The 16,730-nt window shown below is 42.9% G+C and overlaps 1 protein-coding gene across 3 annotated transcripts in view; it reads left to right on the top strand.

Annotated features, from left to right (window-relative positions):
* The window catches only part of VDR (vitamin D receptor), an 88,687-nt gene that overhangs the window by 61,281 nt on the left and 10,676 nt on the right, over positions 1-16,730 (top strand). For all 3 annotated transcript variants that reach the window (XM_080994801.1, XM_080994802.1, XM_080994803.1), the window contains one exon: positions 11,984-12,168. In XM_080994801.1, coding sequence (XP_080850927.1) covers positions 11,984-12,168 — 185 coding nt within the window. The remainder of the gene's footprint in view (positions 1-11,983; positions 12,169-16,730) is intronic.

Genomic DNA, 16,730 nt, shown 5'->3' with positions numbered 1-16,730 from the left:
GACTACAACTCCCATCATCCCTGACCACTGGTCCTATTAGCTAGGGATGATGGGAGTTGTAGTCCCAAAACATCTGGAGGGCCGAGTTTGCCTATGCCTGACATAAATAAATGGCAGGCCCATATAAAAACATATAGTGTGTTTCCAGGCCGGGGGGGAACGCTTGGGTGAGGAGTGTTTATATGTCTACTTTGAAACATTTTAACTAAGGGGTACAAATGTAAAATATGAAAGAAAAGACAACAGTGCTGTATGAATTAAGAAAATCTCTCTGTAATCTAAACCTATTCCAGATTGCATTATCTATGTTTACCAATATAAAACACAATACGCCATCACTGTCATGGTGTTGTGCAAAAGCAAATAAAATTCTAAATGGTGGTTACGGAGAAAAGCTGTAATAACATAGTGTTTGTTATATTTAGGGCTGTATTTCGTGTTTGGCTTGCCAACAGTATAGGGAGGCAAAAAGGCAACGCCTCAAAATGCTGCAAAGATGTAGGAAATCAGATATAAGATTAAACTTCTGATAAGAAATACGAAGTTTCCTATATCTTGGTATCATTTTGAGGCTTTGTTTCTGATTTTTGTCACCTTGAGGTCTGATGTTGCCCACTTTTTTCCAGCTTAACAATCCAGAAAACCATAGGTGTTTCAAGCCATAATACTTTTTCCTTCCTAAATTTCAAACATTTGACTTTACGTTTTATTTTCCCATCTACTTGTGTTGGACTTCCAGGGTGAAGTCCAAAGAGCTGTGTACAGAACACTCCATTGCACTGGGACTTTTTGAGGGTGTGGGGGCAAGGGCACAGACCCAAAGTCACTCTTGGAAGTTGAGGGAACTTTTAGAGGACCATTTGATATATTATGGGATGCTGCAGTTGGAAAGGGAAGCTGGCTGAGGAATAACCTGCAATGAATAAAGAAAGGAAGTATAGCCTGCAGCTATGGATGTGCAGTAGAGTTTTCTGTTTGCACACAGGCTGCTTTGGCCTCATTGTTTTATTTATAGGGACAATTGCTGTGTTAATGATACCTGTGCCCATCACTCACACCTGCATAGCTCTGTGTGACTTAAGACTCCACCACCTCTGAAGGTAGCATGTGTAAACATTAGTTGTAGGAATTTTGTGTATGTTGATAATGATCCTAATGTGAAGAGAAACCAGGTTCCCATGACTGCTATATACATCTGATTTAAATCAGCCAAGGCCACTCCAACAGAAAAACATCTGTGGCCCTAGCAATTTCTGAGATGCAACGTTTATCTTAACCTTTTAAGAGCCAGAACTTGAGCATATAAGAGATTTGCTATGTTTGGTAAAATTCCACACTTCTGCTAATTCAAACCATTCCTGTGTTCTAGTTTGGTGCTTACAGTTCGTTGTTTGAGTTCTGTATGAAGCCCCCATGGGGGAGACGAAGAGGTTAGGGACATCTTAAGTTCTGGCATTAAAAATAAAATTAGCTAAACACGAAACACTGTTAGCACTTTCGTAGGTTGCATTTAAGAAAATGGAGTAAGACAGTTTCTTCACTGTTTACACGTATACTTGTATACCCTATTTCTCCTCTCTCGACAAAGGATGAATGAGGTTATATGGGAGTATCCCAAACCAGTGATCTGGTCTGTGTGTTTATAGTTCTAATTTATAGTTTAATGTATAATTTTGATGTTCTTTGAGAGTTCTTCCTACCTCCTAACAAATGCTGAGATGAGTTTTATTGAAGGACTGTTTGTTGCAAGCAACTAAAGATGTGGCAATGAGAGATTTTCTCATGAACAAACAGTGCAGCAGCAGCAGCAGCAGCCACAGTACGTGTGACTCTGTAAAGAATGTATGTGCCATTCATTGCAATTCCTATGTCGATGAGAACAACAAATTATGGCTTAGTTAAACTGGAGTCAATGACTGATGAAACAAACACAGTAAGTCAGTATTTTGGGGGCTTGGACCCAAAGGTTTTACTCTGAACAGAACACGTTTCCATTCACGGTCACAGAGTGAAACACTTGCGACCAGATCGTTACCTTTTTCAAGCCATGCTGTGCCTGTTTTCGCTGCCCAAATTTAGAGGCATGCTGGGGGGGGTAAAAAATCAGTTTCCAGGATACTTGGGGAAAACTCACGTGCGTTAAATGCATGCAGCCTAAAAGCCCTTTGTAACAGTGCCAGGAATGCTACTGTCAACTTTCTCAGTGTGCCATTTTTCAATTTGGCTGAAAAGCAAGTAGAAGAAAGTCATATGCTGTAACTGGTTGGAAAAGGAACAAGGCATGGAAGTAGTACTTTCTGCAGTTGCTGTCTGCCATTGCTCAGTCTAAGGGAGGTTTACACTGGGCTACTGGCAACACTTTGAAACTGCGGTTTCAAAATGCGGATGCCTTTAGCTCAGTGATGAGAAGATCTGTTTTGCATGCGCAACGTCCCAGGTTCAATGCCCGGTATCTCTAGGTAAGACTGGGAGAGAAACCGTCCTGAAACACTGAGAGCCAATGCCAGTCAATGCCAGCAGTGCAGAGGTAGATCTATTGCAATCTATTTCTTCTGACTGAGCTACCTTATGAAGCTGTGTGCTGGGGTCAGATTAGGACTAGGTAATTAAGGGATCATTTTATTCCTAGTTGTATATGGAATATGGGGTGGGGGCGGTCAGGGAGCCCAAAGTACATACAGTCCGGTAGCAACATTGTAAATGGCCCTATCATGCAGACCAGGATCTGAGGAAAGATGATTCACCTGTTTATAATTTTGCCTGGGTCAGCATACTGAAACTTCCTTTAATATACAATTCCACTGGCTTCTCCGTTAATGGTGAATCACTTGGGTACCCATGGTGGTTTTCATTATTTTTTGTGGCCATTTATTAATTGTTATGCATTGTTTGATTCAGAACTACAAAAAAAATTAATTGCATTCCTTCCTTCTGAAAATATATGATGTGGCATGTCTCCATCAGTATTCAGTTCAAGCAAGGACATCTCCACCCTTCTGCTTATAGGAAAAGTGACCTTGTATTCATTGTGCTCTCTAGAAAAATGTGCCGTGCTCTGAAAGAACAGTGTATTAAGTCTTCTGCATGATAAAAAAATCTTAGAGCAGTTGCAGTTATTACCCTCTCCAGAATCTAGGGGCCATAGGACTCATGTGAGTATATTTTATTGTAAAATATAGGCTGCAGCCTGCAATCCTGTGGTTTGAGTGAACTATATAGATTTATATTTTCAAGCACAGCTTGAAAAACCTTCTGGGAGTTAGTTTTACAAAAATACATTATAATTGTAATGGTTCTTTCAATTGCTATTGTTCGCGTGTTTTTGTTTTTTTAAAAAAGAGAGTGGATCTCTTTCCTGGTCCACTTCATAACATTGAATGAAATAGGCTCTTGTCTTTTGAAGATCAAACTGCAGTAAAGTAGCTAAACCTGAAAAAGTGCTGCAATACTCTTTTTAGTCGCAATTCTACACCCTCTATATGTAGGGGAAAGCTCTGGATCAGCTGCCATCACTCCTGTTTAAGGCTGCATACACACCATAAATTTACAGCATCCCCAATGAATCCTGGGAATTGTAGGTTGTTAAGGGTGCTGAGAATTGTAGCGCTGTGGGCGGCAAGCCACAGTTACCAAAATTTGGGGGGGGGGGGAGCCATGTGTTTCAAATATATGGTGTGTATACAGCCTAAGTTGCTATTGCTTACATGCACGTAAACCACATTTTATTATTACATTTCACATTTGTAGAGATTTTTGTTAGATTTTAGCAAGCAGTTTGTCTTATCTTGAAGATGCTCGACTTTATCATAAATATCAGATGGTGCAGGGTGGAAGTATTGCTCAAAATCATTACTCATGAAAGCATCTTAGATTAGACATGATACACAAAATAGGAAGATATTGTGGTAAGTTGTATCTCTCTTTTCTCCGTTGCCTGATGTTGTACGAATCACATGTATTTTCTGGAATGTTCACAGATTTGCATTCTGAGCAGAAGCAAAAATTAACACTATGCCAGTCTAACGCGAAGGTGATTTCTGTTTTCCCAATGAAACAAACTCCCCTCTCCTTCCCCACAGACTGCTCTGGGGCTTCTCAGCCTCCAGAGTGAATTTGGGGGAGGCGCAGAGGGGAAGGAAATCCATGTTGCCCTAGTGGGGAATCAGACTGATTACCTGGACTTGAACACATTTATGCCTTTTTGCTCTACAGCCATGCATTGCATGCAAGCATACATCAGCAACAGGCTTGGTAGCCCTTGTGTCTGCTGTTGAGCTGGTTGCAAAGTAGTGATATAGTATGGACTAGCACCAGTGTTGGGTGCTAGGAATCCAAATGAATAATTTGAATAATTTTACTATCTCCATTATCTGAAGATATGCTACAACATCATTTAATCTTTCATAACATATTGGTTGCATGGGAAGCTACAGTGATTCATTTCCTACGTTCTTAGTACACAAGCTGTTGCAATAGGCTTTCCAACCCTGTTCAAAATACTTATATTTATTTAAAGGTTTTCTTCAGAAACATTTCCCAAAGCAAATCTTCCCCACCCCCAGCTTTCCTCTTTTAAGAATCTTTAAATATTTTGCATCACAGAAGGAAATAAAAACCTTTGCTCTTGAAGGCAGCGTGTTAAAAAGAAAGAATATGAGCTTGTAATTAAAAGAAAAAGGTTTGTTTTCTTAAAAAGTGTCTTTGAGTCACTTTGGAAACAGATGGCCAGAACTACTTCTAAGCAACCTAATTTGGAGATCAAACCTCCAATGTACCTCAAGAGGAGGAGAAGTGTTTTTTTCGGATGGTAGATCATGATTCTTGTGACTGGTTAAAGAAGTGTCAAGATGTTTTAGTGCAGAATTACCCAAACTTGGGTGTCCAGCTGTTTGTGGACTACAACTTCCCTCATCCCTAGTTAACAGGACCAGTGGTCAGGGATGATGGGGATTATTGTCCAAAAAGAGCTGGACACCCAAGTTTGGGGCCCCCTGCTTTAGTGCATGGGTAGCCAATGTGGTACCCTCCAGATGTTGCTAAACTACAATTCCCAGTCATCCTTGACCATTGTCTGGAGGGCACCACCTTGCCTACCCTTGTTTTACAGCATTTGTCTGCTGGATAGTGCAAGCCATTAGGAAATAAATAAGATTAAGTGTTTCTCAGTGAGAGATTTGACTGGGATTTTCAGTAGATATCATTGACTGGCCTTGCAAAACGCTTTCTACAAAAGATACAGCATGTGGTGGTCTTAATGAGGCAGTCATTGCTTCACTGTTTTGTAGGAAGAGGAAAAAACTGGCTGGGTTCCGGAAGGAGTTTAAAATGTGGAGCGTGAATTTGTCAGCATGCCTACGTTGGCTGAAGCAAAGTGCGGAAACTCCTTTGCTCTTCAGTCTCATGCAAGTGCGAATATTGAAAGCAGGTGTTTTTGTTTCATCCCGGGAATAGAATTAAAGTTTAAAGTTAATCCATTTGTGACAGGTGCTGTAAAGAACCTTTCCCCCTCAATTGTAAGCATTTAAACAAAGCTTATCCGTGCCAAGTGTAGTGGTAAAGAGGCTGCTAATCGCTTCCTAGAAGACATTAAGAGTCTCCAAAACAAACATCGCCTCTCTGTTAACAAGTTGACCGAGTTCGTCATAAGGAGTATATGAGGCAACCTGTACAATCCAATCCCCATAGCCTTCCAGAAGAAAGTTTGCAATCGTGCCAGCCTAGTGCATTAAAAAACAAACAAACTGTTTTGACTTTAAAGCCAGATTTTAAACACACACATATGAACACCACTCCCATTCGGCTCAATCCATGAATGCTTACATTCTTTGCCTGTCCCCCTGCTGCTTCCCCCTCAGTCTCCCAGCCCCCACAACATTTGCTATGTATGCCCAGGGGTGTTTATTTTACACCTAATTCATCAGTGCTCAGCCATCCAAATGTGCAGTGCACACGTTTGCAACAACTGCATGTTGAATAGAGGTGGTGCCTGAATTTGTGCAGGGGGCAGGGGCTATACCATTAGGGTTATGTCTGTAAAGAACTGAAAATGTATTCCTTCCAAAACGGCACCCACTTAGGCGAGAGAGCCTGTGGCAAACATAATTCCCTGGACCAAGCATAGCCAATGTGATGTTACCCAGATGTTGTGGACTACAACTTACATCAGCTGCAGGCAGCATGGCCAGTGAGTTGGGTGTTTGTGATAGCTACTTAGGGTCCTTAGGTTCTAACACCAACACTCTTTGTCCTAGCAGTTTTGGCATGGGTTGACTTTATATTTGCCTGATCCTTTCTAAAGAATAAAATCTGGATTAAATAGCTTCCATTCAAGACAGCCAAACCGAGAGTATTCCCACTGGAAGCTCTGTTACCCAGTGAGAGTTTTCCTACTCTGAGCACTCTGGTTATTTATTTAATTTATAGAGGCCTGAAGGGGTGTGCTTATTTTCCATTAAGCTAAAGGAGCTGGGGTGGGAAGGTGGGTGTTGCTTATTGCTTTATTTGGGTTTATTTTGAGGATAAGCATAAAAAATGCTTACACAGTTATATAACTCACAACTTAATTACCTCCCCAAATGAATGTTGGTACTCTAGCCACCTCATAGCCTTGAAACACACAGCTGGACACCACCTTGATCTTTTCGTTCATTTTCAGGCATGCATAGAGTTGTGCAACTTTTGTATTGGAAAAACACTAGCGGCTAATTAACCCTCAGCTGTAAGTAGCTGCAGGCTGCATAGCAGAGCAACTTGCTTTTTCATCACGCATGTATGCTGCTACAGCACATGACCTAGGTGCTTTTATTTTTCCTTGCCAGACCTCTCATTCCAAACCCCACCTTAACCGTAAAATGTTCCTTCTGCCCAGTGTCTGCAAAAACAACATCCCAGTCCTATGATGAATGCTTTCTTGTGAATTGTTACTCACTTTTTTTTTTTAAGGTTGCTAGTGTCTTAGTAAAAAGCAACGTTATTGTTGGCTGCAAGTTCTTTTACTAGTGTGCTGCTGAGTTGTAGTTGCATTAAAAGGGTCTTTCAATGCTTGACTGTAGCTTTTAGTGCACAAATGGTAGAAGAAAAATCCTACACTGAATGTAAAAATGCAAATCTCACATGTACGAATTTGGTGTTGGCACACATTAGCAACCGACATGCGATGATGGTGCTAGTTTGGCCGAAACCTGCGTCAAATGAGAATATTTTCTTCAGTTTGTATTATTACATTACACACAGAGAGTCTTGTCTCAGTGAGCCATAGCCAAGAGGGCAAACCATTAAAGCAGGGCAGATTCATTGACCATTTAAACAGTGTATACATAAAGACCACATTGTAGACTAGCTGACTCCTGACAGTATAGCTGCCCTGTAAATGTGACAGGCACGTTGTCCCAGCCTGCACTGCCTAGTTTAAGCATGTTTCTAAGAAATGCCAACCCCAAAGTCTCAACTTGTGAGAGTGTTCATGAGACTGCTTAACTCACAGAAGGCTTGCCGGGTAAAAATAGGTGCTGTGAACTGATCCCAAGGCAAACACTTCTTCTTGTTGAACTCTGAAACTCAACTTTACCTTTGATTTAATCTATGCATTCTGTTCCATTACTGAATACAGCAAACATAATAATAACTTGTAATTTTCTTATTTGTACCCCACCCATCTGGCCGGGTTGCCCCAACCATTCTGTATTCTGCACCTCTTTCAGATTTTACTATCCTTCTCCAATCTGCCTGCTTTCAGAATTGAGCCCAAAAACAGTTTCCTTGTTCATTGTTAGATTTACTGAAACTAATTAAGAGGTTTTTTTATATCTGGGAATCTCAGTAATAGAATCATAAAGTTGAATGCAATATAGAGCAATAATAAGTTTTATTACTGTGGTTTTAGATTAGCGCCTAGATACCAGCCTTGTTTCAGCTGCAATTATTGGAAGGCCTTGAGTGAATTGCCTCAGCTTCAGATTCCTAAATCTGGGCTCTTATAAAAATAATAATGAACAAACCAGTTTGCAGCCTGGATGTGCCTTCTTACACCTTATCTAAGAGCTGCTGTATCATAATACCTATACATATTGCACAGATTTGCACATATACTTTATTATTTCTTTTAGATGTCTCTCCTACTTTCTTTTTATATATATATAAATAGCTTGTTGACTATATGGCATTTAGTTTAATGGGGTTGGAAGATTCAGTAACCACATGTTTTCTGGTTGTAAATATGCATCAGGGTGTGGCATTGATTTCCTAGGAAACTGCAGTTTGTGATCTTTTTCCTGTAGAAATATTTCTACATGCACGTGACTAGTATTGTGCAAATTTCCCAGAAGTAATGCATGTGATTCAGAGAAAAGGGAATAATATGTCTCTGGTAAACAGCTTGCTGAGAGTTTGGTCACCCTCCTAGTTCCCTTTGAAATAAAATGCCTGTGCTTTCTAAACAAGGAGCTGAGACTCTGATCTTTCACATACTTCCCTTTCTCTTAAATAGATACTATTTTGAGTAATGCATGAGGTATGTTAATCACAAATCTGGCTGTATTATTATTTTTTATGGAGCAATAAACCATTATGTGAAATCAGATGAGATTGAAGAATAAGTGTTATGCAACATAGAGTAATATACTTTGCAGCTTGTGCCAGCCATCGGCATTTTCCAGCATAACTGTTAAATATATACAGTGGTACCTCGGGTTAAGTACTTAATTCATTCCAGAGGTCCGTACTTAACCTGAAACTGTTCTTAACCTGAAGCACCACTTTAGCTAATGGGGCCTCCTGCTGCCGCTGCACTATTTCTGTTCTCATCCTGAAGCAAAGTTCTTAACCTGAAGCACTATTTCTGGGTTAGTGGAGTCTGTAACCTGAAGCGTATGTAACCCAAGGTACCACTGTATATATCTGAGACATATTGTCTGGGCTTATCCTGATTTTGTGGTGGGAGGGGTGGAGGAAGGAAAAGAACCACCCTCATGTAACCTAATGGCTCAGAATCCTCTTCCTTCCCCTGCCCACTCAGCCCCAGTTCTCAGATTTTAAAGGTTTGGCCTCAGGTGTTGCTATCAGAATATAACCACAACTTAATCAAAAATGTATCAGCAACAGTTTTGAAATTGATCAGAAGTAGGCATTCCTGGAGTGGGCATGATGTGTATACCCATCTCAACTGTGTTTCTTTGGTTGCTGGAATCCTAGCAGCATTGAGACCGTTGTTATAGCAAGTTATATGTGCTGGCCTCTTGCAAACCATAACAGGTTCTGCTCCAGCTGCAACCGCAGGATGGATCCCAGCCTGACATTCTTCTTCAACAACTCATACCTGCACGCTAGCTAAGAAGATAAAAAGACTCAAAGAGCCCTGCAATTCTAGTGTACACACACAGAGTGGCTTGAGCTGCAAAACTCAGTTTGGTGTCCTTTCATGCCTGCACATGATGCATTGCAGGCTGACCCTTGTAACACTTTTAGCGTGCAGGGGGCTTCCTAATCTCTGTCTCATTAATCCTCGCATCTGGGTTACAGGTCATTTTTTCCAGTTTCCAAGCACAGAAACTTGATTGCTCAAGGCTACCAATAGCTGAGGAGAGAGATATGAGCTCCAATTTCCCAGGTTCTAAGTCCAACTTTCTTTCCAGTGTGGACATCTGCCACGCTGTCATTTTGTCTCAGAGCATCTTTTTGAAATAATTTAAGTCCACCATTTTCTAATTAGGGGTTGCCAACATGGCACCTGTGGGGGCCAGTATGCCCACCAGTATCTCCTATTCTTCCCATGAAAAATCAGTAAATATCTTTTCTACAATGCGCAGTGTGCAAGAATCTGAGGAGAGCCAGTGTGGTGTAGTGGTTAAGAGCGGTAGTCACGTAATCTGGGGAACCGGGTTCGCGTCTCCGCTCCTCCACATGTAGCTGCTGGGTGACCTTGGGCCAGTCACACTTCTCTGAAGTCTCTCAGCCCCACTCACCTCACAGAGTGTTTGTTGTGGGGGAGGAAGGGAAAGGAGATTGTTAGCCGCAGATAGCTGCCTGAAACCCGGGGAGCGCAGCAGGAGTTGGCACTGTGCTCCCCAGGCTGCAGGCTGCTATCTGCAAGCCTTCAGAGCCCGGCAGGAACTCCCACCGCGCTCAGAAGGCTTGTGGATAGCTGCCTGAAGCCTGGAGAGTGAGAGGGGTCAGTGCGCACCAACCCCTCTCACTCTCCAGGCTTCAGCGAAAGCCTGCATTCGCTCCATAGGACGCACACACATTTCCCCTTCCCATTTTTGGAGGGGGAAAAGTGCGTCCTATAGAGCGAAAAATGCGGTAATTCCTCAGAACATGTATGCAATCATTGAAACAACCAGAGCTAATTAACCCATCTGATTTGAAGAGCAGACAAGACACACCTGCCCACTTTATGTACAAAATAATGTGTGGTGTGGTCACTCTGCATGCAAGTCCATTTTCTTGCAGTCCTTCAAATCTTACTCTGCAGAACATGCACAGGGTATTTCCCATCTTGTATTTAAAAAGCAGCATATTGTGGAATTCTGCTGAAATTTGTGTATTTTTGCACACTAAAGCACTTCACGTTCCTGCATCTTCTTCTCCATAACAGTCACACCAGTCTGCTTGGAGTTAACTTTGATTCTACTGAATTGTTTGGTCACCACCTCTTGTCTCTCTTTGCTGAAAATATGCCCGATAGCCTATTAATGTCACACACACATCTTGTGTGAACATCTGTAGCAGCCCCTCTTTACTCAACAGTAGTTGCCTTCCCACCAGCACTAATTTACATGCACGGTAACTGCAAGGTCTACACAGGCTGCAAAACCTTGGTTTTTCTGATAGCGTTGTGACACAAGAGGCCACGTTGTCCTCTGAAATGACCTCTTCCTATCGTGAAATGCTCAAGATGTTGGTATTGGTAGCCCTAATGCCACAATACTCAGCGATGGAAATATATCCACAACCATTCAGTTGCTTGATGTTCAAGGAGTTGCGCTGCACTGTTCCACTAGTTATTTACAGCTGTATACATGGAAAATGCATTGCCCATTTTGGAGTGTGCATCATTGTACAAGGGAAAGAAATGCTGTTGGCTTTCTGTTTCCTTGACATCTGTGAGATGCATATGAACATAAGAAGAGCTTGCTGGATCATTCCAGTGGCCCATCTAGCTCAGTTTCCTGTTCTCACAGTGGCGATCAGATGCAGTCATGGGTATGAGTCTTGACTGGGCCATGCACACTTAATAATAATAATAATAATAATAATAATAATAATTTTTATTTATACCCCGCCCTCCCCAGCCAAAGCCTGGCTCAGGACGGCTAACAAGCAATAATAAAAACAAGTTGAATGAATACAAATTAAAAACACAATTAAAAGACAACATTAAAATATTGAAATATTAAAATGTAGCCTCATCGCAGGAGGAGAAAGGAAAAGAAAAAAGAAAGAGGGGGAGGGAATCAAATTGGCTCCAAGCCAAAGGCCAGGTGGAACAACTCTGTCTTACAGGCCCTGCGGAAAGAAATCAGATCCCGCAGGGCCCTGGTCTCATGAGACAGAGCGTTCCACCAGGCCGGGGCCAGTGTTGAAAAGGCCCTGGCTCTGGTTGAAGCTAATCTAACTTCCTTAGGGCCCGGGACCACTAGGGTGTTGCTATTTATGGACCTTGAGGCTCTCCGTGGGGCATACCGGGATAGATTAAGAGATAGATTTCTATGACCAGCAAGCATCTTGCTCAGATGTGTAACGCGCAAATGTTGCTCCCGCTTGGCAAATGAGTTGTGAACATTTCATGAAGTTTTAAGGTTCACCGATTGTCGTTGGTTTTCTTGTCTATTCAATTATTTGTTCTCTTCTCAGACGTTAGTGTCACTGTGCTAATCACTCCGAGTCTTTATAAAAGACTGCCCTGGAGTTTCTTGACTCTTCGGCTTGTTCTAGCAGATGGATTCTAAGTGTTAAACGTGTTTGGCATCTCTCCATCTGTTGACAGTTATTCTGACAGATGAAGAGGTTCAGAGGAAAAGAGAGATGATAATGAAGAGGAAGGAAGAGGAAGCCCTGAAAGAGAGCCTAAAGCCCAAATTGTTGGAGGAGCAACAGCGGACCATCGATATCCTCCTGGAAGCCCACCGCAAGACCTATGATTCCACATACTCTGATTTCAACCAATTCCGGGTAAGCTTCAGGCCCCACTTTCCTTCTAACTTCATTATGGCTGTGACTAGTAGGACACCTGCTGGTGGAATAAGTAAATTGAAGCAGTAGTTCTGAATCAGCGAAACCTTTGCTCCCTTCTCACTTGGAAGAAAGTAACATGCAGCCTGCAAACTGAAGCCAGTTAGGTAGACCCGCAATCTACCTGCTGTGAGTGAACTACAGTCATACGTCGGGTAAAATGTGCTTCAGGTTGAGCGTTTTCATGTTATGCTCCGCGGTGACCCGGAAGTAACGGAGCACGTTACTTCCAGGTTTCGCCGCTCGCGCATGCACAGACACTCAAAATGACCCGCGCACAAGCAGTCGCGGGTTGCATTTACTTCAGGATGCAAACGGGGCTCCGGAACAGATCCCGTTCACATCCAGAGGTACCACTGTATATGATATTTCCTTTTTTTTTTTAAATGATATTTATTGAAAGTTTTTTAGAATTACAAAAAAGAACAAAGCAGAAAAAAAGAAAAAACAAGGAAAAAACAAACCACATCAAACAATACAAATTCAAAAAACAAAAATACACCACAAACACTCGAAAACAAATCCATCATTCTCGAATCCTCAACTGTCATTGCCTTCTTTCTTTGACCTCCTCCTCCTCCCTTTTTTTGTATCCTAGTTGTTAATTATCGCAGCAAATCCTTTCCATATTTCATAATATTCTGTCATTACATTACCTTAATCTATTTTAATTTTATCTTACTATAAAGAACCTTAAAACTTAAAACTTGAATCTTAATTTTACCAACTTCTCATAACCATAATATTCTTACATAATTCTTTAAACATTTTTGCTAAAGCCAAATAATTTCGTTCCAACATTCTTCTAACATTCATCAATTTTATAAAACAATCCTAATAATAATAAAATATGAAATAAAGACAATCCAATCTTCATCCAGCGTCCCTTCCTCCTGGTCCCGGGTTTTGTCAGTCCTTATTATCCCATCGATCTAGCGCATTAACCTGGTAACCTTGTATCCGAGGCCCTTAAGTCTCTTCCATGTCCCTTCCGCGGCTCTTCTTCATATTTATAACTGTATTTTCCTTTGTCTCCTGCTCCTTTCACTCGTGGGAACTCCAGCTTAACAATGTTTTTAACCCTTCTCGACAAATCAGCCCCTTTTCCATAGTCCACACTAAACTCCATGTGGTATTTGAGAACATGTTTCAAAAACCCTCCAAAATTAAGAGCCCCCACAACCCCAAACATCTCACGGCCCATTGCCAGACTTGCAAAGTCCAAATATCCCTGCATAGGGGGTCTATCCAACCCCCCATTTCCAAACCAAACCAAACTTTATCTTTCCAAATCTGGCTTTTTCCAAGTTCATTTGTCAAATCCAAAAGCTCATGTTCCTGCTGGGCCACAACTCCCTCCGTCTCTGGCGCCCAAGATTCAGCAGCATCCTCTTCCCTCATCTGTTCCGTCAGGGCACACTCCTGATTTAATTCCTGGGTGGGCTCCATATAATTTCCCACTGCCTGGTCAAAATTTCTAATCGCATCAGTCATCAAATCCGTCTTTTCATGTAGCTGTTCCAGTAGGGCATTAGAGAAAGCACACAATAGAGCTTCTGAATACATTGTCCTGCAAGGTCAGAAGTCTATTCCCACGATTGTAATCTGTAACAGCTGCAAGCTCCCCGGAGTTGGTTACAGTTTCACAGTCTCCCTCTAGGGGGAAAACTTCTATTTGTTCTTTCTTTTAAAGACAGGTCTATCAACAAAGTTTCCTTTTTCAGATATTTTGTCAATATTTGTTCCTTTAAAAAGCGAAGGGGGACAATGGAATCAATGTTTCTCTTCTTATAGCTATAATAATAATAATAATAAATTTTATTTATATCCCGCCCTCCCCAGCCAAAGCCAGGCTCAGGGCGGCTAACAACAAACAAATAATCAAACAATCAAATAATCCAACATTCTAAAACATTTCATTATAAAAATTAATTAAAATCAAATTAATGGCAACCGTTAAGCAAAGTTCTGTGCAGGTTGCCAGAGGAGGGAGTCAGGCTGGGCCCTGACCAAAGGCCTGGTGGAACAACTCTGTCTTGCAGGCCTTGCGGAAAGATGTCAGGTCCCGCAGGGCCCTAGTCTCTTGTGACAGAGCGTTCCACCAGATTGGAGCCGCAGCCGAGAAAGCCCTGGCTCTAGTTGAGGCCAGCCTAACCTCTCTGAGGCCTGGGACCTTCAGGATGTTTTTATTTGCAGACCGTAGGTTCCTCTGTGGGGCATACCAGGAGAGGCGGTCCCGTAGGTACGAGGGTCCTAGGCCGTATAGGGCTTTAAAGGTTAAAACCAGCACCTTAAACCTGATCCTGTACTCCACCGGGAGCCAGTGCAGCTGGTATAGTACCGGATGAATGTGATCTCGCAGCGAAGACCCCATAAGGAGTCTCGCCGCGGCATTCTGCACCCGCTGGAGTTTCTGGGTCAGTCTCAAGGGCAGCCCCACGTAGAGCGAGTTACAGTAATCCAGTCTGGAGGTGACCGTCGCGTGGATCACAGTGGCTAGGTCAGGGCGAGAGAGATAAGGGGCCAACTGCTTAGCTTGGCGGAGATGAAAAAATGCCGCCTATCTGTCAAAAACGTTTGTCTCTGGTCAATGAGCTTCAAAAAACGTCAGTCCTGACACCCCGCTCCAGGATCAGGACGGTGGAAAGTTACTTTACTTTACACTCACATCTGCAGGTTTAAACAGTCCGGAAAAATCCCCCCTCTTCCCCTGCTTCCGAAGGGGGTTCAACAATTTTAAATGGTGAAAGTTAATCTTTTGTAAGCGATTTTCTGAGCTCTAGTTTGCCATGTCTTTGCTTTGCTTTAATCTATCTACAAAGAAACGGAAGGCTGACTTCCCGTTTAGACCTTCCCGTTTCAATGCCAAATTAAGGTAAACTTTTAAGTCCAATTTTCCTTTCTGCTCACAAGTCCTTATTTAAAGTCCAATTGTCCGAATTTAGGTACTCACGGGTGATTATTTTAGAAGCCAAATTGTCCCAGGGAAAAGGCAGCGCTCTCCGGCAACGGCTGTGCGGCTTTGCTCCACGGAAGAAGCAGTTAACTCTCAGCACCGCGCCACTTCCCCCTCTTCGCTCCGGAGCCCGTTAGTGGGTTCTTTTGCGGGTTGGGGGGGCGCTAAAGGTGCCCGCCGAGTCCCATGGTCACAGGCTTCATCCGCCTGTGATTTTTGAAAGGGTCCCCGCTTCGCCGTAGCGGAAAAGACCCGTTTCGCGTGGAGCTAGTCCCTCCAGATCAGAGGGAGTCCGCCATTGCCGATGGCGCCACCCCGGAAGTGTATATGATATTTCCTTACCTTTGCCTTTGGAACTGGCAGGTGGCTATCAGAACTGGCAGGTGGCTATCAGATGCTGTGGTCTAAACCACTGAGCCTAGGGCTTGCCGATCAGAAGGTCGGCGGTTCGAATCCCTGCAATGGGGTGAGCTCCCATTGCTTGGTCCCAGCTCCTGCCCACCTAGCAGTTCGAAAGCACATCAAAGTGCAAGTAGATAAATAGGTACCACTCCAGCGGGAAAGTAAATGGCATTTCCGTACGCTGCTCTGGTTCGCCAGAAGTGGCTTAGTCATGCTGGCCACATGACCCAGAAGCTGTCTGCGGACAAACACCGGCTCCCTCGGCCAGTAAAGCGAGATGAGTGCCGCAACCCCAGAGTCAGGGTCCCTTTACCTTTACCTTTAAGAGAAGCTTTTGAAACGGTGGCATTCGTAATTTTTTTTTTGTGCTTTGTTAAATGCCATAATTAACATGTGCGCTGAATCAATATGATCTGGTTGCGGGTGAGGTGCTTTCAAATCTCTTAGCCTCTGAGCCTGCTACTTGTCTTTGAAGGCCTAATTCTGAAGCCACTTATTCCATTGGACGGTGTGGATACCAGAATGCCAGGCTTCTGGTGGGCGGGTGTACCATTTAGCCACCTGTTGGCACATCTTCCTCAGCTGCACTCACGTCCTGAAACAGCTGTTTTCCTCAGTTCTGAGGAAGAAAGAGCAGGGAGGAGAAAGCACTTGTGGCTGAGGCAGCCACAACTCCTTCCTGTTTGGTAAGAACTAGTGAAACAGCTGGGAACTAGAGCTCAGCTTTGGGGTTTGAGTGACGCACGTAAGAGCTAGGGAGAAGGGCTGGGGCAGAGAGAGAAGTGGGGGAAAGAGAACCAGCTCTGTCTGACTCATGGTTTTGACAACTTGGAGCTGGTAACACTTGTTGTTTTGTGCTACTTCCCAATAGACTTCCGCCTCTCCTCTCTCTGCCAGCTGTTAATATTCTAAGCAAAACAAATGTCTCCACCGTGGAATTATAGCTTCCAAGTACCCTTCAGCTCCTGGCCCCACCCTGAAAATGACACAAATGTGATAATTAAGTATCTTACATGATGTGAGTTGGCATTTGCAGATGCCTTTTCAATGTTCACATACATAAGATGCTAAATACATATTTGCTGCGGCTTTCTGGCTCATAATATGATTTTTCTCTGTGTGTGTGTTTTCTAAGTCTGCCTTT

Source organism: Podarcis pityusensis (genome assembly GCF_964106645.2).
Source record: "Podarcis pityusensis genome assembly, chromosome: 2".
Lineage (NCBI taxonomy): Eukaryota > Metazoa > Chordata > Lepidosauria > Squamata > Lacertidae > Podarcis > Podarcis pityusensis.
Note: the sequence above shows the minus strand (reverse complement) of the source record. Positions and strands in the feature narration are given on the sequence as shown.